This window comes from Salvelinus sp. IW2-2015, linkage group LG15, assembly GCF_002910315.2.
Source record: "Salvelinus sp. IW2-2015 linkage group LG15, ASM291031v2, whole genome shotgun sequence".
Lineage (NCBI taxonomy): Eukaryota > Metazoa > Chordata > Actinopteri > Salmoniformes > Salmonidae > Salvelinus > Salvelinus sp. IW2-2015.
In genome coordinates this window covers 35,976,376-36,003,465 of record NC_036855.1, presented here as the reverse complement: position 1 = coordinate 36,003,465, position 27,090 = coordinate 35,976,376, and the positions used below count along the sequence as shown (strand labels likewise).

The 27,090-nt window shown below is 45.7% G+C and overlaps 1 protein-coding gene across 4 annotated transcripts; it reads right to left on the bottom strand.

Moving 5' to 3' along the window:
• Positions 1 to 217: 217 nt before the first annotated feature.
• On the bottom strand, positions 218 to 10,960 carry selenop (selenoprotein P). 4 transcript variants are annotated; one of them, XM_070447112.1, is made up of 6 exons: positions 10,399 to 10,960; positions 3,784 to 3,903; positions 2,820 to 3,050; positions 2,439 to 2,651; positions 2,162 to 2,279; positions 218 to 2,034 (listed from the first exon to the last, which is right to left on the bottom strand). In XM_070447112.1, the coding sequence occupies exons 3-6, from the start codon at positions 3,020 to 3,022 to the stop codon at positions 1,345 to 1,347; spliced, it is 1,224 nt and encodes a 407-aa protein (XP_070303213.1). In that variant the 5' UTR covers positions 3,023 to 3,050; positions 3,784 to 3,903; positions 10,399 to 10,960; the 3' UTR covers positions 218 to 1,344. The 4 variants fall into 4 exon arrangements, with proteins under 4 accessions (XP_070303213.1, XP_070303215.1, XP_070303214.1 ...); XM_070447114.1 differs by having other exon boundaries at positions 2,820 to 3,047; XM_070447113.1 differs by having other exon boundaries at positions 3,784 to 3,899; positions 10,399 to 10,926.
• Positions 10,961 to 27,090: the final 16,130 nt, after the last annotated feature.

Below are 27,090 nucleotides of genomic sequence, written 5' to 3'. Positions count from 1 at the left end.
CACTCTGAAAAGCTTCTCAACCGATCGACTGAAAATGTTACGCCGTCGCTGCTTGTTTTGTTTGCATTTCGACAAATCAATCTGAAGATCTGTCTGTCTGTCAGGTGACAGGCCAGAGCTAAACATGGCTTATAAAAAGGCTACATATTCCCGTTGTCTCCCTCTGCACACTCACAAACGCACACACGGAGTAGATAAACAAGACAACATTGCAATATGAGCGCATAAACCATCTTTATTCATCGTTTCGTACATGCCACACCACCCAACAGTCCGCAGTCAGAATGAACGTGTTCTGTACAAAGCATCAGGTGCTCTAGGTGACAGTCGTCTTCCCCTAGAGCCCTTCATTAAAGTACAGAATGGATTCAAACGATCGTTCAATCTTTTCTGTTTACCCACCTCTCATTCTAGATGGTTTCTTTTGCTAGTTAAAAAGTGTTCCCTATATTTTGTTMGTTGAAAACAGTTCACTCTTTGTTTTGCTAGTTCACAAAGAGTGCATTATACATATGTGTGCAATATTGCCAAACTAAAATAACTCAGTGACTGTAACTAAACACACATCCACACAGCTGTAAGCAATGGATACTGACGTTTGAAAGCTTTATCTRTATAACTCACTACTGCTCTAAATCACCCGAGAGTTAATTCAATTGCAAAAGTAAAATGTTAGTGAGATCCCAATTTTTTGGAGGCCAAATAAAAAAAATCTGAACTATCAATAATGTATTTTAACCAAATTGGTTTTGCTAACGCTGAATATAACAACTTTGGTTCAGATTTATCTCTCCCAGCCATCATGCCAGTTTGTTCAGCATAGGCAACTACTACTACATACTCCTTCCAAAGCTCTCGATATTTTGAACTTTAGGGGGTGGTCATATTATAAGTCCCTCCCTTTCCCCTCTCCCCAGCCGGACGTCAGACAGACGCCACTAGAGCGTAGTTTCTGCGCCTGCCTTCATTGTGGATGGAGGGAGCAAAACGGAGCAGGAGAAACGTTAACATAATCGCCCCATACACTCCTGGGAGGGTGACGCCAACGCACTGACGGAGAAGGAGGTGGTRGAGGACACCTACCTTGCTGTCTTACCATCACTATGGTCACACCTCAAATGCCATCCTATTCCCCATATCGTAACGGGTTTAGGCTTGGCATTCACCTACCACACCCAATGTGTGTCCTCCCATCTCTCTCTGTCAGGTGTGGCTTCACGGTCCCAGGGTAGTACTAGTTGGTAAGATGTTATAAGAGCGCTTCGCCCCGGTGTTTGTCTCACAGATGTTAATCTGAGGCCTATAAGGTACAGCAAGGTAACTGTCACAGAGCCATGGCCCTGCTTACAGCAGCCCTCACCCTCAGCTCTCAACACCCAGGGGTCAGGCTCACATGACTGGCTGAGGCTGCTGTCAGTCAGCGGGGGACGAGCGTCACTGTCAGGTCTCCCTGAGGCCCATCAGGCCCTGTCACTGTCAGGAGGCGGGCAGCGCCTCATCACAGTGTCAGAGCCCGATTGGCTCGTTGCTCACCCCATCGCTAAACAGCCTCCGTCAGTGTCAGCATCAGCTGGCCTTGGAGGAGGGACTTAGATCAGACCCCTCCTTCCACTGTCAGCTGTGCTCCCCCTTTCACCTGGACCTCCCCTTCACTCAGGGATTCTGCATAATATGGCCTCGCTGCCCTTCCTGGGGCATCTGGCCCAGTTGCACCGCCTGCTGACCCATATGCTCCTGACCAACGTGCAACTGGCCATGGGCCTGGCTGTGTTGGAGCCCCTCAGTGTCATGTTGGTGCTGCTGCTGCTGCTCTGCCCCATGATCATGACCGTGACCGCGCCCCATCCCCCTCTCACCATGGTGATCGTGACCATGGCGGTTGCCATTGTGACCATGGCGGTTGCCATTGTGACCGTGACCATGGTGATGATGGCCGTGTCCACCATGAGTTGTCTCCCTTCCGGTGACTGGCTTCTCCTCTCCCTCAGGCTTCGCCTCTACTGTTCTGTTGCACTCTGCTGGGATCTCCGTGCTCTTTGTGGGGGAAAAGAGGAGGGGTCTCGGTTTGTTTTCCATAACTCAGAGCTAATTCTCACATACAAACACAGACACGCCCGGTGTGTGTGTGTGTGTGTGTGTGTGTGTGTGTGTGTGTGTGTACCTCATACGTGCAGTCCCCACAGACGTGTGTGCAGTAGGTCGCCTTGATGGCATTCTCTACATAGGGAGTACCCAGGATGGAGTAGGGCAGGGAGATATGGTAGGTCAGACGACCACACCTGGGCGAGAGACAGAGAGAGAAGAGAGAGAGAGAGAAGAGAGAGAGAGAGAGCGAGAGAAGGTTAATTGTTAGGGGAACAGACAGCATGATGAGCACGGTCTGTATTTCTGAGTAGACTGACCGCAGACAGACAGAGTGACCACAGTCTGGAGCTGACCTGTCATAGATGAGGAAGTCATCCTTCTCTCCAGCCAGGGTCTGCCACACGTCGTCCTGTTTGGGCTGCTGTTTGTATAGCGTGATGTTCTCAGACAGTTTCTGCCTCAGCAGGGTGTGTAGGCGCTGGGCCTGCTCCCCCTGGTGGTTCACCACCATATAGGTCACATTCTCCAGACCCTGACCCTCCAGCTTCAGGCGCAGCCCATCCAATCTGCCCAGAGAAACACGACAGGGAAGTGAAACATGAGGATACGGAGAGATGGTCAAAAGAAATCACAAAATAACAAAAAGAACAGGCATAACAACAACCACACTCCACTATGGGTAGGAAAGTGGCTAAGGGTCCAAAATGGAACCGAGCCCTGTCTGGTCCACTTACAAGGATGCCTGCACCAAGCAGAACAATCAACTGGCCTGGAGGAGGGCCACCACCGTGACCTGGCCCATGACCTCCTTCATAGGCTCCACCTCCCCAATGCTCCAACCAGGTGGCGGCTTACAGCGGGTCCCCTCCCCCTCACTCTCTGTTCCGCCCCCAGGGAGCAGGCAGAGAGCCAGGAGCAGGCTTAGTCCCGCCCACATCACGGTGCTGCACCGCAGGCTTGATCTGCTGAGGGGGTGCATGAGATAAAGCAAGTCGGGTAAGAGTCTGCTCAGGTGATGAGGACAGGGTTTGTAGAGTAGTTCAATGCTATGTCACAATTTTCTATCTGTGTCCCAATACTGTGCCTGGTAGTAGATAGTTGGACAAAAGATAATTAAAGATTAACTCAATTTTGGCTTGTGTCCCAATCTTCCTAACCTAACCTTAGTAGACTTATTAATTAAAAGCAATGCTGCCTGGAAATCAGTTGTATCAATGGCATTAAAAAAGAGACAAAGAAAGGGATACATTTTTTAAAGTATTTATTTGCTGACATGAAAAGAAATGAGGGATTAGTATGAAATGTTTTACATTTCTAGACTTTTATTACAGGGATAGATGTTGTTTTTGTTAAKTTAGAAATTCTATTGCACAACCAAAGGCGTACTGATGAACGGCAGAAAAATAAAGGTTCGGTGAGGGTGGTTAAGTGCAGAAAGTTCTCTCTTTCTCTCCCTGCATATTCATATTTTAGAAACACACAATTGCCAATCAACTGGAAATGATCAAATACAGCGTATATGCCATATGGAGACAACACAAGCAAAATAACAAAGCTAAAGAAATAGCAAAACACTTTGTCTCAATTTGTTCAAGTGATCGGGTATCACAGGTTATATACGTCAAAAATAGAGAGAGAGTTAAACTCTGTCTTATCAACATGCACAACAAATGTGGAAATTGTTTTGCAGTCACTTACTGTCTAGTAAAAAGTCCCTCAGTCAACTCAGCTCGGTCTAGCAGTAGCTTCTGGAAGAACAACAACCCTCAACTCTCTCTGCTCCTCCTTTTATGCTAGCAGTGTTGTTTTCCTGCCTGCCTGAAAGGAGGACAAAGTTCAACAAGGGGTCTGTGCAGATTCCTGCACTACAGCAGTTTAWTAAGTCACTCTTTTGTAATACCATCATACTGTAGTTAATGGTTAATAGTTTATGGTCATCACATTTTAATTGAAAAGTGTTTATGAAGGGAGTACACAGAACACATGGAAAGTAATCTCGGCCACCAGCCAGCTCTCTGTCTGTCGAACTTTCTGGTTTCACAGCGCCTCCGAACCGGACTTGATTGGAAGTCAAGTCAAAGCGCGAGCAATTCGAGCGTGTGAAAGGGTTACATGGAAAGAAAGTGAACTCTCTCATGACAGCTTCATAGTTGTCTGTTGTCTGCCATTGCACTAGGAAAATAAAGACACGACTAAAACGTAATTGCCCAATATTTTCCCCTTCGATTTTTTCACTACTGCATGATCACCTCTGTCTCATTCATTGGCCTGAAACAGAACGGTTAAAACAACAGAACATTCTGACTATCTGTTTTTCTCTGGAGGGGAAAAGTGAAAAAAGGGAGTGAGGGGAGGGAGTGGGGGTTGGCCAGTGTCCAGCACGTTATGCAGGCCAACACAAATACGTTGGCTGATTGCCTAACTGGACACAGACACAAAACAGAGAACTCTAACACAGAGGATAATGAGTTTGTGTGTGTGTGTGTGTGTGTGTGTGTGTGTGTGTGTGTGTGTGTGTGTGTGTGTGTGTGTATATATATATTAAAGTGAGGAGAGTGCACAGGTAACATGGAAAGTAACATGTATGGACTTGCTGCCCGTGAAGGCTACACTGTGTTGTAAATAAATGCAAGACAAACCCCAAAGTTGTCCTATGAACTGTCTGGCAGCATGCACAGAGAAAGGCAATGATGAAGAGGTTTTAGCAACCAAAAGGCTTATCTTCGAGCACAGTGACCTAAAAGTTATAATTTCTGTAGTGTTTGAGAGATAAGCAGCATGTTATTATGCACACCTGGTTAAAATGGTATGCACATGTTCAGTGCGTGATATTGGAAATATGTATCTGATTGGATGCGCATAGTTTTATTGGCAGGCCCTTATTGGTTGTTTGCCAAGGTATTCTAGTGTGCTTCCTTTGAGCGGGTTCAGATGGACTCAGCTTGAAACCGGCTATGTTGTATCCGCTGTCATGTTGGAAATAAACCTCTTTGGGACGTTAATGCTTTATACTGTTGAGTTTCTCTTTGAAATAACTTAAAAGAACCCTGCTTCCTTTAACAAGGGATGCAACAGATTGGCAACGAAGTAATGGAGTTTTTGTCCGAAGGGGAACAGAGTGAGCAAGAAAGTGTTAGCGCCATCGACACAATCTGTGTAGAAAAGCTAGCACCGAAGATGGCGTTCGGCAAGGCTGAGGATTTTCACTTCGAGGAAAGTTTAGAAGCCTATTCGGAAAGGTTGGAACAGTATTTTGAAGCTCAAGTCTAAAGCCATTTTTTCTGACGATTGTTGGCAGAAAGACTCACAATTTGTTAATGGACTTATGTGCGCCACAGAACCAAGTGAAAAAATGSTGTTGACTAAGTCACTACATACCGAGGACTAATTTTATTGCTGAAAGATGCAAGTTTCATGCAAGGAGTTAACTCGAGGGAGAGTCGATAAGTGAGTACTTAGCTAGTTTAAGAAAACTATCAGCCACATGTAAATTCAGTCAGTTTCTTGAAGAGTCATGACATGATAGATTTGTGTGCGGTKTTAAAAGTKCAGAGCTGAGAGACCGTTTACTGAACGTAGCTCACACAAACAAAAATAACATTAGCACTTGCTGTGGATATGCGATTTTCTTTTGAAATAACGAAGAAAAGTGCACAGCAGTTTTCACAAAATACTTTTAAAGCAAATGCAGTCGAGAAGAAAAGCGTTGCCAAGAAAACGGAAGCAACAGGTAAACCATGTTACCATTGCGCTGGAAAAGGGCACAACCTAGAATAGTGCCGCTACAAAGATTTTGAGCGTCGGGATTGCAAGAAGAAAGGACACATAGCCAGGGCATGCCGCTCGCGTCAAGTGGGAAACAATGACACGAAGCAAGCGAAATGGAACAAGCATCTGGATGCTACTGAGGGAGAGGCCTCCTTACTGCGACTGTAGGAAGACGAGAGCAACGATGTCATTTCCGGTCACAACTTGTAGACTTGTTTAAGTGCTGCTGTGCGGTTTGTTGCTAACCTTACTTTGCTACCTGCCAACTTTACGGTTTTTACTTTTTAATGACCGTTTTATATATACTTTCCGCCCCCCTCGCTCAACTTTTTTAATTCAACTTTTTCACCCCGGACGTGATTCGTCAGGACCTCCACCAGCCGAAGCTAAGTAGTAACATTAACATTATGCCTTCTAATTGCAGTCAATGTACTCATAATATACRGGAGAACGATCGCCTTGTGGCGAGGATAGCTGTTCTGCAAGCCCAGCTTCAAACGCAATCGTTAGGCAAGGGTAATTTAAGTGTAGGAAAGGAGGAAACAGCGTAGGTGCCRCCAATAAATACAGATAGTAGTATAAATCCCCTCGCACGGTCCCCGCAGCCAGACAATTTTCTCATGGCTTCTGGAGGGAAATGCTGTAGGAATTGCTCAACCAGTGTCGCTCATTCAGCCGACAGAAACTTTCAATCGGTTCTCCCCATTAAGCAACGGGTCGGAGTCAGAGGCCGAGCCTTCTTTGGTCTCTCCTCCTCCCGTTACGGGGTCTGAGACGCCGAAGCCTCCCACCATTAGCTCTGACAAATTGAAAACCCTAGTCATTGGCGACTCCATCACCCGCAGTATTAGAATTAAAACGAATCATCCAGTGATCATACACTGTTTACAAGGGGGCAGGGCTACCAATGTTAAGGCTAATCTGAAGATGGTGCTGGCTAAGGCTAAAACTGGCGAGTGTAGAGAGTATAGGGATATTGTTATCCACGTCGGCACCAACGATGTCAGGATGAAACAGTCAGAGGTCACCAAGTGCAACATAGCTTCAGCGTGTAAATAAGCTAGAAAGATGTGTCGGCATCGAGTAATTGTCTCTGGCCCCTTCCCAGTTAGAGGGAGTGTTAAGCTCCACAGCAGAGTCGCACAACTCAATCGCTGGTTGAAAACTGTTTTCTGCCCCTCTCAAAAGATAGAATTTGTAGATAATTGGCCCTTTCTGGGACTCACCCACAAACAGGACCAATCCTGGCCTGCTGAGGAGTGACCCCGCTCCACCCCGCTCTCTCCACTGGCTTCCAGTTGAAKCTCGCATCCGCTACAAGAYCATGGTGCTTGCCTACGGAGCTGTGAGGGGAACGGCACCTCCGTACCTTCAGGCTCTGATCAGGCCCTACACCCAAACAAGGGCACTGCGTTCATCCACCTCTGGCCTGCTCGCCTCCCTACCTCTGAGGAAGTACAGTTCCCGCTCAGCCCAGTCAAAACTGTTCGCTGCTCTGGCACCCCAATGGTGGAACAAACTCCCTCACGACGCCAGGTCAGCGGAGTCAATCACCACCTTCCGGAGACACCTGAAACCCCACCTCTTTAAGGAATACCTAGGATAGGATAAAGTAATCCATCCCTTCTAACCCCCCCCCTTAAAAGAGTTAGATGCACTATTGTAAAGTGGTTGTTCCACTGGATATCATAAGGTGAATGCACCAATTTGTAAGTCGCTCTGGATAAGAGCGTCTGATAAATGACTTAAATGTAAAAAATGTAAATGTAAATGAGTGACGGACTCCATCCTAGAACAGGACCAATCCTGGCCTACTGAGGAGTGACAGACTCCATCCTAGCTGGAGGGGTGCTCTCATCTTATCTACGAACATAGACAGGGCTCTAACTCCCCAAGCTCCACAATGAGATAGGGTGCAGGCCAGGCAGCAGGCTGTTAGCCAGCCTGCCAGTTTAGTGGAGTCTACCACTAGCACAGTCAGTGTAGCCAGCTCAGCTATCCCCATTGAGACAGTGTCTGTGCCTCGATCTAAGTCGCGCAAAACTTAACATGGAGGTGTTTGCCTTAGCAATCTCACTGGAACAAAGACGTCCTCCATTCCTGTCATTATTGAAAGAGACTGTGATATCTTGACCGTAAGTGCCGTATGTACTTACAGAAGCTGTTGAAAGGGAAGGGTTTCTTACTCCAGTGAGTGAGCTGCTCCAAATTGTGTGTATACTAAAAACAGAAAATACTGTAAGAATATTTTGGAGATTACAAGGTAACTATCAATCCGTGGCTGGAAGTACGCAGGACTTGTTCACAAAGCTGACAGGGGGTGAGAAGTTCACAAAGCTGGATTTTTCATGAGGCGTACCAGCAAGTACAGTTAGCTCTAAGCACTATCTCACCATTAATATGCATAAGGGGTTGTTTAAGGTCAACAGGCTTCCTTATGGTGTTGCCTGTGCGCCAGCTATTGTTCCAGAAAATGATGGATCAGATACTACAAGGTATAGACGGGGTAATCAGCTATATTGATGATATACTTTTCACAGTGCGCGACACAGAAGAGCACATGAGAAATCTTGAAGTGCTAAAAAGACTGAAAGTGCAATCAAGGTTAAAAGAGAGAAATTGTATTTCTTCCAGAACAGCATAGTCTATCTAGGTCATGTGATAGATGCAGAGGGAATACACCCCATGAAACAGAAAACTGAAGCTACTGAGAAGGCTCCCATTCCTACAAACACCACTGAGCTCAGGTCTTTTCTTACTTAACTATTATGGCAAATTCATTCAAAATCTGTCTATCATAGTTAAGCCTATGACCGCTCTACTGCAGAAAGATGTCAAATGGAAATGGTCACAGAAAAACCAAAGTGCTTTCGAGGAATGCTAAGAGACATCTACTTACTAGCCAGGTGTTAGTTCACTACAACCTGGAGCTACCGCTCATACTAGCCTGTGATGCTTCACTGGTAGGTCTTCTGGATGAGCATTTTCTTGTTTGCTTATGGCTGTATAGAGTTGGTTGAGGGCGGTCTTAGTGCCAGCATCGGTCTGTGGCGGTAAATAGATGGCTACGAATAATATAAACTCAGCAAAAAAAGAAACGTCCTCTCACTGTCAACTGCGTTTATTTTCAGCAAACTTAACGTGTAAATATTTGTATGAACATGACAAGATTCAACAACTGAGACAAACTGAACAGGTTTCACAGGCATGTGACTAACAGAAATGGAATAATGTGTCCCTGAACAAAGGGGGAGGGGGGGGTCAAAATCAAAAGTAACAGTCAGTATCTGGTGTGGCCACCAGCTGCACTAAGTACTGCAGTGCATCTCCTCCTCATGGACTGCACCAGATTTGCCAGTTCTTGCTGTGAGATGTTACCCCACTCTTCCACCAAGGCATCTGTAAGTTCCCGGACATTTCTGTGGGGAATTGCCCAAGCCCTCACCCTCTGATCCAACAGGTCCCAGACGTGCTCAATGGGATTGAGATCTGGGCTCGTCGCTGGCCATGGCGGAACACTGACATTCCGGTCTTGCAGGAAATCACACACAGAACGAGTAGTATGGCTGGTGGCATTGTCATGCTGGAGGGTCATGTCAGGATGAGCCTGCAGGAAGGGTACCACATGAGGGAGGATGTCTTCTTGACACACTGCCCAAGACCATGACGGACTCTCCACCTCCAAATTGATCCCGCTCCAGAGTACAGGCCTCGATGTAATGCTCATTCCTTCGACGATAAATGCGAATCCGATCATCACCCCTGGTGAGACAAAACTGCGACTCGTCAGTGAAGAGAACTTTTTACCAGTCCTGTCTGGTCCAGCAACAGTGGGTTTGTGTCCATAGGCGACGTTGTTGCCGGTGAGGTCTGGTGAGGACCTGCATTACAATAGGCCTACAAGCCCTACAAGCCTACCTGTACCGCAAGTGTGATGTTCAGATGTACCGATCCTGTGCAGGTGTTGTTACACGTGGTCTGCCACTGCGAGGATGATCAGCTGTCTGTCCTGTCTTCCTGTAGCGCTGTCTTAGGTGTCTCACAGTACGTACATTGCAATTTATTGCCCTGGCCACATCTGCAGTCCTCATGCCTCCTTGCAGCATGCCTAAGGCACGTTCACGCAGATGAGCAGGGACCCTGGGCATCTTTATTTTTGTGTTTTTCAGAGTCAGTAGAAAGGCCTCTTTAGTGTCCTAAATTTTCATAACTGTGACCTTAATTGCCCACCGTCTGTAAACTGTTAGTGTCTTAATGACCGTTCCACAGGTGCATGTTCATGGTTCATTGAACAAGCATGGGAAACAGTGTTTAAACCCTTTACGAAGTTATTTGTATTTTTACTAATTCTTTGAAAGACAGGGTCCTGAAAAAGGGACGTTTCTTTTTCGCTGAGTTTAGATGAGAACTCTTGGTAGATAGTGTGGTCTATAGCTTATCATAAGATACTCTACCTCAGGCGAGCAATACCTCGAGACTTCTTTAATACTAGATATCGCGCACCAGCTGTTATTGACAAATACACACCCCCACCTCTCGTCTTACCAGATGTAGCTTCTTCTCTGTTCTGCYGGGGCATGGAAAATCCTGCCAGCTCTATATTATCYGTGTCATCATTCAGCCACGACTCGGTGAACCATAAGATATTACAGTTTTTAATGTCCCGTTGGTAGGATAATCGTATTTTCCAATGATTGCACGTTAGCCAGTAGAACAGGCGGCAGTGGGAGTTTAGTCGCTCGTCTACGGATTCTCAGAAGGCAGCCCGACCCGCGCCCCCTTTTCCTCTTCACACAATGAACGGGGATTTGGGCCTGTTCCCGTAAAGCAGTATATCCCTCTCGTCGGACTCGTTAAAGTAAAAACCTTCTTCCAGGTCGAGGTTGAATACTTGCTGTTCTGATGTCCAGAAGTTATTTTCGGTCATAAGAGATGGTAGCAGCAACATTATGTACAAAATAAGTTACAAACAATAAAAATAAAATATACAAAATAGCACAGTTGGTTAGGAGCATGTAAAACGTCAGCCATCCTCTTCGGTGCCATCTTACTAATTCATCATTTCAAACCCTTCCTTCTGGGTTTTACAATCTAAAATACACACATAAACAAGGTATCTATAGACTCAGGTGACTAAATCTCTCAATGTTTAACCATTGTTTACATAGCTCTTACCACATTCTGTTTGCAGTGACTGTCCCGGAAACTTGTCAAAACATGTTTAACTTGTCAAACAAAAAACAACCTTCAATTCTCGTGTTCCATACCACCTAGAAACCATATTGACTTTCACAAGCAAAAGAGAGACCAAACATAACAGTTTCACACTAACCTTGATAAGAATGAGATTGGGGCAAGGTTAGCCCAAGCTACATTCTAGTGGCTCTCCAAATTTAGAATGACAGAACCAACCGTGAAGCACTAAGCACTATCACTCGAATTTAAGACCCTCAACTGATTACACACCAACTCCGGCAGGATGTACATTTACATTGAACTTATTTTTCTCGCATTAACTTCATCATGGCCCCCATTTGTGGTAATGACAGATTGGTATCGCAATGAAATCTTAGTCTAAATTACTATACATTTCACAGTGTGCAGACCTCCACAATCAACCTGATACCCAAAATATTTTTGGGGGGATAAGCTAAATCAATTACGGGCACAGTTGACCACCCTCCTCCTTCTGGTGTTTGTTCATGCTCTTCTTCAGATAGCGTTTCAGTTCGTTCCACATCAGATGATAGTGTCTCGTCAAGCTGAATAGGCACCTTCTAAAGTAAACATTGTCAGTTTGACCTGTTGCATTGAAAGTGTTATGACTCTCCCGGTCGAGGGTACAAGGCCTAAGATCAGCTTGGCAAATAGSTGACGATAGCTAGACCCCCCTCTCTCCCACAGAAGAGGGGAGGGGGGGGGGGACACCACAGAGATGGAAACTCCCCCTCTCTCTCTGCTCTTCAGTAACAACCAAAAGAATGCCTTTGCAGCCAAAACTATAACACCCAAACAGTTAATATTGAAACAATATTTCTAAGATAGGAATGTTAAGAATGGTCAGTGGGAATAATCATGTCATATTGCTTTTCATTTTGTGAAGTTATTAAAAACTGTATGAACCAAATAATGTAACTTAGGAAGGAAACCCCCTTCGGCTTTCAAGTTTCCATCCAATATGATGTTAATGCAATATGAAGAAAGATTAAACTATTTTTGTTATAATAGGAWTGGGATTTTTGGTTTTCTAATGAGAAGGGTTTTTCATGTCCGTTGCACATCAACTAAGCCACGCCCCGAATGAGGCCAGAAGAGCGTGTCACTGTGACGGAACCACCCTTTCCGACCAAAGTGCTTAAAAGGACTCGCTAAGAATTAACATCTTCAGACCAGCAGACGTGAAGCGTTAGTTAAACATTACAAATGGTTGAAACTCCCAGACCAGAAAGCGTGCAGCTGTGGCTATTCGTTGAAATGGTTAGAAACTCTTAAAGCTCAACATTAGGTGAAGATGATAACCTCACTAAATCAAAACCTTGACAGTCTGCAGTTGTGCATGTAAACGGGTCTAGAACTTTGACTATCTACCCAAGGAAGAAAAGAGGCGAGAAGCTCACCTCAGACTATCACTGGTGCATCATTGAAGGCACGGACAACTAAGGACATTGTGACCTTTGACCTTACACCCATCAAGCCCTTCCCATAGAAGGATTGGTTGCAACAGAGAGACGAACAAAGACATCTACACATAAATACATTACATTTCTTACCCAGACAGGCGGTGGTTCATGTGCAAGGTATTATAGAATGTATACACGATAAATGTCCCTTTATCTCTTTCCGCACCCGCTCTCCATTGTGTAACAAGCTGTCATATCTTATCAGTCCACTAGGGACTTTTGTCTCATGTAAGTGTGTATGTGTATTCTGTGTTATTTAGTTAGTAAATAAATAATGAAACCAAATGCATTTACTGGAAGAACTGTGCAGATGCAAATTTTGATAACAGAATTACGGTAAAATCTCAGTTTCTCATGCAACCATGTTCTCCAAAAACTTAAATATCTGCTCCGAATTAAGATTCAAAGATGTCTGTAGWGAAAATGGGGTGTCAGCTTTGACATGACACCTTGAGTTAAAAAAAAAAGATTTTGTTGAAGTGGATTTACATACGGTAACATAATTACGGAAACGGAATTACATCGTGGGTCCCTGAACATTTTGGAATGGCAGAGTGAGCCAATCACACTCTTTTTTGTTCAATGCTACGTGACATTCCATAATGGCTGTTGTGGCTACTGCTTGCTAGCATGAGGATGAAAACTGCAGTTTTCCAGAAAAGCTAGCAGTCATTCAATCTTCTCGTGTAACGGTTGGGATAATGGAACAATTCGGAGTACAACGCATTTCTCATCCCTCTATTGGGTACCTTTTTCTCTTGTCGCCTCCGCTGTGTCTTAATCTACACAGGAAACCTGTCCAACCCTAGTCCAGCTGTAAGCAATCTGCTGGTTAACATTGCTTGAGAGATACACCAGCTGTGTTCTCTATGACAAGACAATTCTGAAATCTTTCTGGTGACCTTCACCAGAAATATCTGGTGGTGCTAAAACAATTGATTACTGGACTCATTTGTGGACACTCTTCCAAGACGCTGCTAAAGCTTGCAGAGAACACCGGAGGTGTGGCTGAAAAAGTGATCATGTATGTTCTCAGAAGTGTCGATGATAGGTTGCTGGATTATCATGAACTACATTGTGCCACTGTGGCACATGTGAACCAGAGCCCTAAGTACTTTATTTTCTACACTAATCATAACTTAAGACATTTGATGTATTAGTAGTTTATTTCATTATTTTTCAATGAAAATGTCACTTTAAAAAGGTATTTTAAAAATGACTGTGGATTCATTACCATCTACATTGGTGGCCATTTTGAATTCAGCTTCCTGGTGAAAATATTTAATTAGTTCCTCTTTTATCTGTCAGATACCAGCTTTTATGGCAGCCATTTTTAAAAACACTTAAAAACACATTTTTAAAAACACGCTTGCAGGTTAAGTTTGAATGGTTTTGACCATTACAGCTATGACGGGAAGTTACTTTTTTTGTCGCAGGTTAGGAGAATTTATCCAGCAGGTTAGGAGAATTAACATAGCCGGTTAGGAGAGTTAGGTTAATGTTAAGATTAAGGAAATGGTTAGCTAAAATGCTCTCCTAACCGGCTACGAAAAGTCACTTTCAGTCAGATGTACTCCATCTAGTCACAACCAATTTGTTACAAACCTAAGGAATGTTTGTACCAAATGTAATGCTTCTATCCACAACCTGCCCAGGGACTGCAGTTAAAACATTTGCCAGCTGGCTAAAACCAGCACTTTTACAGAAACTTTGATTAATATGCACTGTCCCTGTAAAAATAAACTCAAAAAAATGCYAAGGCCATGGACCAGCTTGTAGTCCTAAAAAATGGAAATGAGTAAGCATTTTCTGCCTCTGGTTCATTGGCCATTGCTATGGGCAGGTTGGCATTTATTGTCACAAATCTTGCCCTGGAGGCAGCTCTGTCGAGTGGTCTCTAGCTGGCACAGCCACAAAGTCATAAAATATGATTTTAAACCTAACCTTAACCACACTGCTAACCCTAATGCCTAAACCTAACCTTAAATTTAGAACAAAAAGCTCATTTTTGTTTTTATGAATTTTTAAGATAACCAATTTTGACAGCTGGCCCATCTAGCAGAAATCACTTAGTTCTAGCTCCAGGGCAAGATTCATGACAATAAACATCAACCTGCTTTAAGCAGGAAATTCATGTGGAAAGAACAGTGTTTGGGGATATACTGCACACAAAAAATAATGTGAGGTTAACCCAATAATCCAGGGGAGGCTCACCTGGACACTAGAAAATATAAGGGGGCCCTCCGGTGGCACCCTCAGGGAGTACACTCAAAGGTGACCTCTGACCTGTGACACTTACTGTATGTCACACAAAAAATGTCAAACACTTTTCCTGCCTGCCACTACTCTTGATTATCTAAAAATGTTAAGYTACTCTGAGGTAAGTTGATCTAATATTTAGGCATTTATTAAGTTTTATATATAATCTCATTAAGTTAGATCTATAAATGTTTTATACATATACCATTAGCTGAGCCTAAAGATAAATAATCCACTTGTTTAGAAAAAAAAATTGTAATATGTTTTTAATAAAGCAGTCAAATTGAAGCTGAGTGTGTTGGGGGCAACTGCCCCCCCCTCCTCCAATGGAGTAACTAGCCCCCCCCCCCTGAATTTGTATTTTCCAAATCACGTCCAAATCGTCTACAAGTAACTTCATTGAGTTATATAGCATTTAGATACTTTAGGATGATTTGGACATGATTTGGTGGGAAAATTAAAAGAGGGACCTTACATCAAAACCTCATCATAGTGAGGATATTAATAGTGAGATGTGCAATGCCATTGTGTTTCAATATTTGATTGATTTAATTAAAATAAGACCTASACTTTAGCTTTTAAAAGTGAATTACTGAAAAATGTCAAAACAAAATGTATAAAATAGATTTTAACACACAAATCTTCGGGGTCAAGTTACCAAACGTAGCTTTTTTTTGTCAGCAATTGAACACCGTTCTTAGGGGGGATGGTTATCATGATCTTTATGAATTATGAAGCCTTTAATTACTCAAAATAAGTCAGTTGCTAACTGTCAGAGAAATTGAACTACAATATTAGTCTGTGTTAACCACAGGCCTTTGGTGTTATTCAAACCCCCCCCCCCCCCCAAAAGCATACATTTCCACATAGGTTTTGGCCAACAGGCCGGGGCGGATAGTTTCCGTTAGTACTTACAAAAATACGGCATTACTAATGCCTATGGTTTTTGGAAAACGCTGAAAACAAGGTCTGTGGTAAACACAGGCTTATGAGATCTAATATGTTTTGTTCTATGAGGTCATCTTCATGCATGCAGATACACTGAGCTATGCCCAAGCCGTACGCAGTAAAAGAGCCCACACGCAGAGTTTGGAGCATCGCCGGCCACACTGCCCTCCACACCACCCTCTTCAATTCCTCCTTAACCTCCCTCCCATGTTACCAGACCAGGCCCGCCTCAGCCCAACTCGACCAGACACGGCCCAGACACGGCCCAGTGTCTCGACCACGGCCCAGCACAGCTCAAGGAGACCCGGCCCACCTCAGCACAGCTCTACCAGACCCGGCCCATCACAGCACAGCTCTACCAGACCAGGCCCACCTCAATCCAAGCTCTACACAGCACCGACCGCTAACCTAGGGTCTGGCAAAACACTGTTGAAGGTAGTGCACCACATGATGCAGGCCAGACCATGTATCATTTACATCAACCCTCATATGCAGAGAGTTTGGAGCTTTGTCAGCCACACTACCCTCCACACCACCCTCCTCAATCCCCCTACAACCTCCCTCCCAGGCTAGTTTTAGATACCCCCCTACTCCCATCCCCAGGACAGGCCTGGGACACTCCTGYCCCCCAATGGCAGCCCCAACCCTGCAACAGGAGAGACACCAAGACCTYCTGTGCAYACCCAGAATGGAGCATTGGCRGCAACCCTGGTCCCCTGCAGCAGCTTCATCCGGGTGTACTGAGCTCTGCCAACACTGCTCTCCTAGTTCTCGCTCCAGCCCCTGCATCCAGAAACTCGAGGGAGGTCTAACAAATGTTCAGTCTGCTCTGCTCTGCTCTCACATAGTTTGCAAGGGACCTTGGAAATGTCTCCACTCACTCTACAAATCGCTGCAGATGGCCCTATGCCTGTCAGCTCTTATGGGAATGAGCTTAATACCTGCTCTGWCTTTAAATCTCGTAGGGGCTTGGGCTAATGCACCGAAATGTGCTAAGTATGATTTTTTTTTAATTATACAATTTACATGTGGGTGCAGGACTCATGCCCTGACATTCTGGTTCTCTTGGAAATGTTGTTGAGTTGGACCGGGACTCCATCCTAGAACACAGGACCATCCTGGCCTACTGGAGGAGTGACAAGACTCTACTGCTAGGAGGGGTGGCTCTCATCTATTATCTACGTAGACAGCGGCTCTAACCCACCAAGCTGCCAATATGAATAGGGTGGCAGCCAGGCAGCAGGCAGTTGTTAGCTCAGCCTTGCCAGTTTAGTGAGTCTACCCACTAGCACAGTCAGTGTAGCCAGCTCAGCTATCCCATGAGACAAGTGTCTGTGCTCGATCTAAGTCGCCAAACTTAACCATGGAGGTGTTGCCCTTAGCAATCTCACTGGAACAAAGACTCTAACCTGTCAGTATTGAAGAAGACTGTGATAATCTTGAACCGTAAGTCCGTTGTACTTACAGACGTTGAGAGGGAGTTTCTACTTCCAGTTGAGTGAGCCTGCTCCAATTGTGTCTGTATACTAAAAACAAGAAAAATACTGTAAAGGAATATTGTTTGGAGTTACAAGGTAAGCTAATCAATTCCGTGGCTGGAAGTACGCAGGAACTTGTTTCAACAAAGCTGACAAGGTGGTGAGTAAGTTCACAAAGCTGGGATTTTTCATGAGGCGTACCAAGCAGAGTACAGTAGCTCTAAAAGCACTATCTCAACCATTTAATATGCATAAGGGTTGTTTAAGCAACAGGCTTCCTTATGGTGTTTGCCTGTGCGCCAGCTATTGTTCCAGAAAATGATGATCAGAACTACAGTAAGGTATAGACGGGTAAATCAGCTATATTGATGATATAACTCGCAACAGTGCGGCGACACAGAAGAGCACATGAGAAATCTTGAAAGTGCTAAAAAGACTGAAAGGTGCAATCAAGGTTAAAAGAGAGAAATTGGTATTTTTCCAGAACAAGCATAGTCCTATCTAGGTCATGTGATAGATGCAAGAGGAAACAGCCTCCATGAAACAGAAAACTGAAAGCTACTGAGAGGCTCGCCACCTTACAAACACGCGATTGAAGCTCAAGGTCCTTTCTTCACTTAACTATTAATGGTGCAAATCATTCAAAACTCTGTCTATCATATGTTAGAGCTTGACCCGCTCTACTGCAAGAAGAATGTCAAATGAAATGGTCTACAGAAACCAAAGTGTCTTTCGAGGAATGCTAAAAGAGACATCTAATCTTACTAAGCCAGGTGGTTAGTTCACTACAACCTGGAGCTACCGCTCAATTACTAGCCTGTGATGCTTCTACTGTAGGTCTTTCCTGATGAGCATTTTCTTTGTTTGCTTATGCTGTAAGAGTTGGGTTGAGGCGGTTCTTAGTCAGCATCGGTCTGTGGCGGTAAATAGATGGCTACGAAATAATATAAACTTCAGCAAAAAAAACGAAACGTCTCTCAACTGTCAACTTGGTTTATTTTCAGAAATCTTAACGTGTAAAATATTTGTATTGAACATGACAAGAATCCACAACTGAGACAAACTAACAGGTTTCACAGCATGTGACTAACAGAGAAGAATAATTGTCCTGAACAAAGGGGAGGGGGGGTGCATAAATCAAAAGTAACAGTCCAGTATCTGGTGTGCCACCAGCTGCACTAGTACTGCAGTGCATCTCCTCCCTCATGGACTGCAGTCCAGATTTGCATTCTTGCTGTGAGATGTTACCTCCACTCTTCTCACCAAGCATCTGTAAGTTCCCGGACATTTCTGTGGGGAATTGCCCCAAAGCCCTCACCCTCTGAATCCAACAGTCCCAACGTGCTCAATGGGAATTGAGATCTGGGCTCAGTCGCTGGCATGGGGAACAACTGACCATTTCCGTCTTGCAGGAAATCACACACAGAACGAGTAAGTATGGCTGGTGGCATTTGTCCATTGCTGGAGGGGTCATGTTCAGGATGAGCCTGCCAGGTAAGGGTGAACGCACATGAGGGAGAATGTCTCTTGACACCATTGCCCAAGACCATGGACGGATCTCTCCACTCTCAAATTGATCCCGCTCCAGAGTACAGGGCCTCGTATGTAAGCTCATATCCTTCGACGATAAAATGCGAATTCCGATCACAACCCCTGTGTGAGACAAAAACTGCGACTCGCAAGTGAAGAAGAACTTTTTAACAGTCCTGTCTGGTCCATGTCAACAAGTGGGTTGTGTGTCCATAGGCCGACGTTGTTGGCCGGTGAGGTCTGGTGAGGACCTGCATTACAATAGGCCTACAAGCCCTACAAGCCTACCTGTACCGGCAAGTGTGATGTTCAGATGTACTCGATCGCTGTGGCAGGTGTTGGTTACACCGTGGTCTGCCACTGCGAGGATGATCAGCTCTGTCTGTCCTGTCTTCCTGTAGCGCTGTCTTAGGTGTCCTCATAGTACGTACATTGCAATTATTGCCGCTGGCCACATTGCCAGTCCTCATGCCTCCTTGCAGCATGCCTAAGGCACGTTCAACGCAGCGACAGATGAGCAGGGACCCTGGGCATGCTGTATTTTTTGTTGTTTTTTCAGAAGTCAGTAGAAAGCCTCTTTATTGTCCCCTAAATTTTCATAACTGTGACCTTTAATTGCCACCGTCTGTAACTGTTAGTGTTCTAATGACCGTTCCACAGGTGCATGTTCATGGGTTCATTGAACAAGCATGGGAAACAGTGTTTAAACCCTTTACGAAGTTATTTGTATTTTTACTAATTCTTTGAAAGACAGGGTCCTGAAAAGGGACGTTTCTTTCTTCGCTGAGTTTAGATGAGAACTCTTGGTAGATAGTGTGGTCTATAGCTTTTATCGATAAGAATACTCTACCTCAGGCGAAGCAATACCATTCGAGACTTTTCTTTAATACTAGATATCGCGCACCAGCTTGTTATTGACAAATACACACCCCCACCTCTCGTCTTACCAGATGTAGCTTCTTCCTTCTGTTCTGCTGGGGCATGGAAAATCCTGCCAGCTCTATATTATCGTGTCATCATTCAGCCACGACTCGGTGAACCATAAGATATTACAGTTTTTAATGTCCCGTTGGTGGATAATCGTATTTTCCAATGATTGCACGTTAGCCAGTAACAGGCGGCAGTGGGAGTTTAGTCGCTCGTGCTACGGATTCTCAGAAGGCAGCCCCGACCCGCGCCCCCTTTTCCTCTTCACACAATGAACGGGGATTTGGGCCTGTTCTTCCGTAAAAGCAGTATATATCCCTCTCGTCGGACTCGTTAAAGTAAAAACCTTCTTCCAGGTCGAGGTTGAATACTTGCTGTTCTGATGTCCAGAAGTTATTTTCGTGTCATAAGAGATGGTAGCAGCAACATTAATGTACAAATAATAAGTTTACAAACAATAAAAATAAAAATATACAAAATAAGCACAGTTGGTTAGGAGCATGTTAAAACGTCAAGCCATCCCTTCGGTGCCATCTTACTAATTCATCATTTTCAAACCCTTCCTTCCTGGTTTTACAATCTAAAATAACACACATAACAAGGTATCTATAGACGCTCAGGTGACTAATCTCTCAATGTTTAACCATTGTTTTACATAGCTTCTTTACACATTCTGTTTGCAGTGGACTGTCCCGGAAACTTGTCAAAACATGTTTTAACTTGTCAAAACAAAAACAACCTTCAATTCTCGTTTCCATACCACCTAGAAACCAAATATTGGACTTTCACAAGCAAAAGAGAGACCAAACATAACAGTTTCACATAACTTGATAAGAATGAGATGGGGCAAGGTTAAGCCCAAGCTACATTCTAGTGGCTCTCCAAATTTAGAATGACAGAACCAACCGTGAAGCACTAAGCACTATCACCGAAATTTAAGACCCTCAACTGATTACACACCCAACTCCGGCAGGAATGTAACATTTACATTGAACTTATTTTTCTCGCATTAACTTCATCATGGCCCCCATTTGTGGTAATGACAGATTGGTATCGCAATGAAATCTTAGTCTAATTAACTAATACATTTCACAGTGTGCAGCCTCCACAATCAACCTGATACCCAAAATATTTTTGGGGGGATAAGCTAAATCATTACGGGGCACAGTTGACCACCCTCCTCCTTCTGGTGTTGTTCTGCTCTTCTTCAGATAGCGTTTCAGTTCGTTCCACATCAGATGAATAGTGTCTCGTCAAGCTGAATAGGCACCGTTCTAAAAGTAAACATTGTCAGTTTGACCTGTTCATTGAAAGTGTTTATGACTCTCCGGTCGAGGGTACAAGGCCTAAAGATCAGCTTGGCAAATAGGTGACGATAGCTAGACCCCCTCTCTCCCACAGAAGAGGGGGGGGGGGGGGGTGACACCAGAGAGAATGGAAATCCCTCTCTCTCTCTGCTCTTCAGTAACAACCAAAAGAATGCCTTTGCAGCCAAAACTAAATAACACCCAAACAGTTAATATTGAAAACAATATTTCTAAGATAGGAATGTTAAGAATGGTCAGTGGGAATAATCATGTCATATTGCTTTTCATTTTGTGAAGTTATTAAAAACTGTATGAACCAAATAATGTAAACTTAGGAAAGGAAACCCCCTTCGCTTTCAAGTTTCCATCCAATATGAAATGTTAATGCCAATATGAAGAAAGATTAAACTATTTTTGTTATATAGGATTGGGATTTTGGTTTTCTAATAAGAAGGGTTTTTTCATGTCCGCTGCCATCAACTAACCACCCCCGAATGAGGCCAGAAGGAGCGTGTCACTGTGACGGAACCAACCTTCCGACCAAAGTGGGCTTAAAAAGGACCTCGCTAAGAATTAACATCTTCAGACAAGCAGACGTGAAGCGTTAGTTAAAAAAAAAGACATTAATAATGGTTGAAACTCCCAAGAACCTGTCATGTTTTGTCTTTGAATCATCATGTCTTGTCCCTGTGCTTCCCTCTTGCTGGTCTTATTAGGGTTCTTTCCCTCTTCTATCCCTCTCTCCTCCTCCTCCCTCTCTCCCTCTCAGCCGCTCTCTTCCTCTCTAATCTTCCGTTCCTAGCTCCCAGCTCGTTTTCTCATTCTCCCTAAACGACCTCATTTACTCTTTCCCACTACCTGTCGCCTATTTTGCCCTCTGATTTAGAGTCCTATTTTTCTACCTCTGTTTTCTCCCGCTTCTGTCCTTGTCGGATTCTTGTTTGGATGTTTGCTTGTTTCTGGTGTCCTCATGTCCCGCCCTGGTCCGTGTTTTTTGCCTTCTTCAGAATGCTGCGTGTGAGCCAGGTGTCCTATGTCAAGCATACGGCCTGTGCTTCCTGAGCGACCTGCAAGTCTGTGGGTCGCGTCTCCCAGTCCGTTTCCTCGTCTACTGACGAGAAGGATTTCCAGTTTCCCTGTTTTTTGGATTTACCTTTAATAATATCCAGGAGAATCATTGTTTGTTTAAGAAACTGGAATAAAGACTCTGTTTTCTAATTAACGTCGCTTTTGGTCCTCTTCACCAAAGCATAACAGAAGAATCCGACAAGAATGGACCCAGAGCTACGGATTTTCGCAACACTGCCGTCGAGAATCCCAGGGAAGCAATGCTCGGCAAGACACGAGCAGGATTGTCTGCTGCTCGCATGCCGTTGAGACCCCTGGCCGGCTCAAACGTCTCCGATCTCTCCAGGACAGTTTCAGAGTCCTTCGTCTCGTGCCACCAGCTACTTCCTGTCCTTTTCCGAGTCTCGGAACCTAGGGTTTATATAACCCACCATGTTAACTTCTGGGCAGCCCACTGAGGTGTCCGCTCCTTTCTCACACCCAGTGTGATATTGTGTTCTATTCCAGCCCAAACACATACTCTAGAGAGAGAGCTCGGATCGCTTACGTCTATCAACTCCTTACTGGTCGGGCCTCGGGAGTGGGGCACAGCTATCTGGGAGGCAAGGGCTGAGTGTCTACGTTATCAGAAACTTTAAAAGAGGGGAGATGAATACGGGTTTTTGTCGTTCAGTTTTTGGGAAAGGAGGCTTCCAGGGCCCTGGCTTCCCTATGTCAGGTGATTCGGAATCCATAACGGAATTACTCTATAGAGTTTCCCGGCACTCTTGCTGGCAATCCAGTGGACTGAACGAGCCGGCGTTGCTCGCTCCGTTTTCTGGAGGGACTCGCACGCTGAGGTTAAGGATGAAGATTCTCTCCCGGGGGTTCCTTCCAGCAGTGGACTCTTTGAATTGGCCTCCTCGCCATCCGCATAAGAACGACGGGTAGATCTTCGTCACCCGAGCTCGGTGAGAGAGCTCGCGTTAACGGTGTTTCCCCCTCCGCATCTCAACCATCTCCTCCCATCGTTCGAGACTGAGCCGCATGCCAGCTTGGGAGGTATTCGCATCTTCGACTAAGGAGAGGGAAACGGAGAATCACCACCGCCTTTGCCTCTATTTGCGGTTCTGCTGGACCATTTTGTCCATGTCATGTCCCAGTAAAAGCCAGAGCCTCCATCAGTAAGCGGAGGCTACTGGTGAGCGCTAACTACTCAGGTCTCTCCATCAAGAATCTGTACTACCTTGTCGGTCCATCTACGCTGGCCGGTTCGGCTGCTTCCTGCAAGTGCCTTGATAAGACCTCTGGGGCTGAGGGTTGTTTTATGGACGAAGGCATGGGCTCCGGAAAACATGACATTCCTCTCAGACAGTTGGGAAGCCCACGCCCATTGTTCGCCTTAGATGGGTAAGTCCTCTCCCCAGTACAAAGATGTGGAGACACTTAACCTTTAACCCTCACATATCTTCTGGTAACCACAGTGAACATTTCCTTTTTGATTTTTTCGTTTCACCTTTTACACCCTGTTTGTTTTGGGTCAATCCCTGGCTAGTAATGTCCATAATCCTTCTATTAATGGTCTAAGTATCGTCTATCCTACCTGGAACGTTTCCTTGTCATGTGGAAGTGTTTAATTTGTCTGCTATCTCCTTCCTGTTTCCTTCTGGTCCCCTCTACTCCGGAGGAACCCTGGTGATATTGACCAGGAGTGCCGGAGGAAATATCATGATCTTAACGCAATGGTCTTCAGTCGGTCCCCAGAGCAACTCTCTTCTCCTCACCGGTTCGTATGGATTGTTGTATTGATCTCCTTTCCGGGGACCACTCCCCCTTCGGGGTAGACTATACTCTCTGTCGGCTCCCGACGCAAGGCTCTCCGGAGGAAATATCTGTCTGTTTCTCTCGACGCCGGTACCCGGTGTGCCTTTTTCCCTCTCGCCCCGAGCGGGGGTTTTCTTTGTTAGAGAAAGAAAGGACGGTACTCTGCGCCCCTGCGTGGATTTTAATCGAGGGGCTTTGAAATGAACATAACGGTTAAGAATCGTTATCCGTCTTCCCCTTATGTCGTCAGCCTTCGAGATTCTGCAGGGAGCCAGGTTCTTTACTAAGTTGGACCTTCGTAACGCTTAACCAAATCTCGTACGCATCAGAGAGGGGGACGAGTGGAAAACCCGGCCGTTTACACTGTCCGTTAGGGCATTTTGAATACCGGGGTCTGCCCGTTCGGTCTCGCTATGTCCAGCTGTCTTTCCAGGCATTAGTTAATGAATGTATGAGAGACCATGCTGACATCTTTGTTTTCGTTTACCTTTGAAAACGATATCCTGAAACTGATTTTTTCACCGTCACTCGAAGATTCATGTTCAGAGTCCACGGTTTCGACGTGTACTCCAAGCGCTTTTAAAGAAGAATTGTCCTTCGGAAGGCTGAGAAAGTGCGTTTCATGTCTCCTCCTGTCACATTTCTCGGTTCTGTTTATTCCCCGCTGAAGGCATTCAGAATGATCCGCTAAAGGTCCAGGCTGTCAGCGATTGGCCCGTTCCTAAAGTCACGTGTCGAGTTGCAGCGCTTTCTCGGTTTCCGCTAATTCCTTATCGGCGTTTTCATTCGTAATTTCGGGTCAAAGTGGCTGCCCCTGCCTCACAGCTCTGACTTTCTGTCAAAAGACTTGCCTTTAAAGTGGTCCGGTTTCCCGCGCCAGGAGCTTTTGAATCTCCTCAAGAAGCGTTTACAATCCGCCCTATCCTTGTTAATCCCTGACGTCACTAAACAATTCATGTCGAGGTTTGCGCTTCAGAGGTGGGCGTGGGAGCCATTCTGTCCCACGCTTCCAGTTCTGAACGATAAGGTCCATCCTTGCGCTTACTTTTTCTCATCGCCTGTTCGCCTCGGACGCCAACTATGATGTTGGGTAACCGCGAACTGCTCGCCATCCGCATTAGCCAATAAGGCGAAATGGCGACAGTGGTTGGAGGGGGCGAACCGTCCCTTTTTCGTTTGGAAGCTGACCATAAAGAAACTTGAGTACAATCTCGTTCTGCCAAGGACTTAATGCAACGTCAAGCTTCGTTGGGCGTTGGTTTTTCGCCTCGTTTCGAGTTTCGGATTTTCCCTATCGCCCGGGGAAATAAGAAACCAAGCCTGAATGCCTTATCCCGTCTCTTTTAGGTTCTTCTGTGGCCTTCTACCTGACCCGAGGGGAATTCTCCCTGAAGGGCGTGTTGTCAGGTGAACTGTCTGGGGAATTGAAGACAGGTAAAGCAAGCAACTCACTCAACTGCGTCGCCGCGCGCTTTGTTCCCCCTAGTACGCTTCTTTGTTCGTTCCTGTTTCTCTATCGTCTGGGCTGGTTTTCTTCAGTGGGCTCATTCTGCCAAGTTAGCTGGCCACCGGCGTTCGGGGACGCCTTGCTTCTATTACGCCAGCGTTTTGGCTGGCCTACTCAGGAGCGGGACACGCGCCGTTTCGTGGCTGCTTGTTTCGACTGCGCGCAGACTAAGTCAGGTAACTCCTCCTCCTGCCGGTGTTCAGACCGCTTCCCATTCCTTCTCCGACCATGGTCTCACATCGCCTTAGACTTTTTACCCGGTCTTGCCCTTTGTTGTTCGGGGAAAGACCTGTGATTCTTACGGTATCGATAGGTTTTCTAAAGGCGGCACATTTCAATTCCTCCGCTAAGCCTTCCTTCCGCTAAAGGAGAACGGCAACAAATCACATTGAGCATGGTGGTTTCAGATTCATGGTCTCAACCGTTAGACGCCGGTTTTCAGACAGAGGCCCGCAATTCCAACGTCACAGTTTTGGAGGGAGTTCCTGTCCGTTTGTTGGTCGCTTCCGCAGTCCTCTTCTTCCGGGTTCATCCCCAGTCTAACCCGGCAAGCAAAGAAAGGGCCAATCAGGTCGATTGGCGCATATTTAACGCAGCTTTCCGTTTCGAAACCCTGCGTTTGGGCAGAACAGCTCCCCTGATGGCCTGAGTACTCTTCACAACTCGCTTCCTTCGTTCCTGCTATACCGGGTCTTATCTCCGTTTCAGAGTAGTCTGGTACCAGCCTCCTCTGGTTCTCGTTCCCAGTCGCCGGGGGGGGGGGGGAGTCCAGCGTTCCCTCCGCTCAGGCCTTTTGGTCCAACGTTGTGAGCGCACCTGGAGGAGGGTCAGGTCTGCAACTTTGCCGTTAAACAGGGCGCAGACTTGTGAGAGCCGCCAATAAACGTAGGATTAAGAGTCCTAGGGTATTGGTCGCGGTCAGAGAGTGTGGGCTTTTCCAACTCGTAACCCTTCCCCTTAACGAACAGCTTCTCGCAGTTTGATCACGCGGTTCAATTGAGTCCGTTCCAGTGTCTCTCAGGTCGTGCCAATCCCTTCGCTAGTGACGACTGCTTCATTCCGCGACATCTTCGTGCGCGGTACACCCTGTCTCCAATGTCTCTTGTGTCCAAGCCTTTTCTTCGCGGCCCCGTTTGTTCTTCCCTCCCCCCCCCCCGTCCTTGTCGAAGGGCGGCACTTTTACAAGGTACGGGAAGATCAATGGACATAGCGTTCTCGTGGGACGTGGTCCCAAGTACTTTAGTGGATTGGTGAGGGTTATGCGGTTCCTGAAGGAGAGGCAGTTGGGTCCATCCTCGGGACGTGCTTGGACCGGTTCGTTGAATTGATGATTTCCTTCGTTGCACGCCAAGGGTTCTCGCTCGAGTGCGCCAGGAGGCGCTCGGTGAGTGGGGGGGACTGTCCATGTTCTTGTCTTTGCAATCATGCTCATCTTGTCCCTGTGCCTTTCCCCTTCGACCTTGGTCTTATTAGGTTCTTCCCTCTTTCTAAATCCCTCTCCTACCTCCCCCCTCTCTCCCTCTCCCGCTCTCCTCTCCTCATATCGTTCCGTATTCCTGGCCTCCCAGCTCGTTCTCATTCTCCTAACGACCTCATTTACTCTTTTCCAACACTGTCCCATATGTTTGGCCCTGGCTGATTAGAGTCCCTATTTCTCCTCTGTTTTCCGCTTTGTCCTTGTCGACTTCCTTGTTTGATGTTTGCTGTTCTGTGTCCCTTGTTCCGCACCT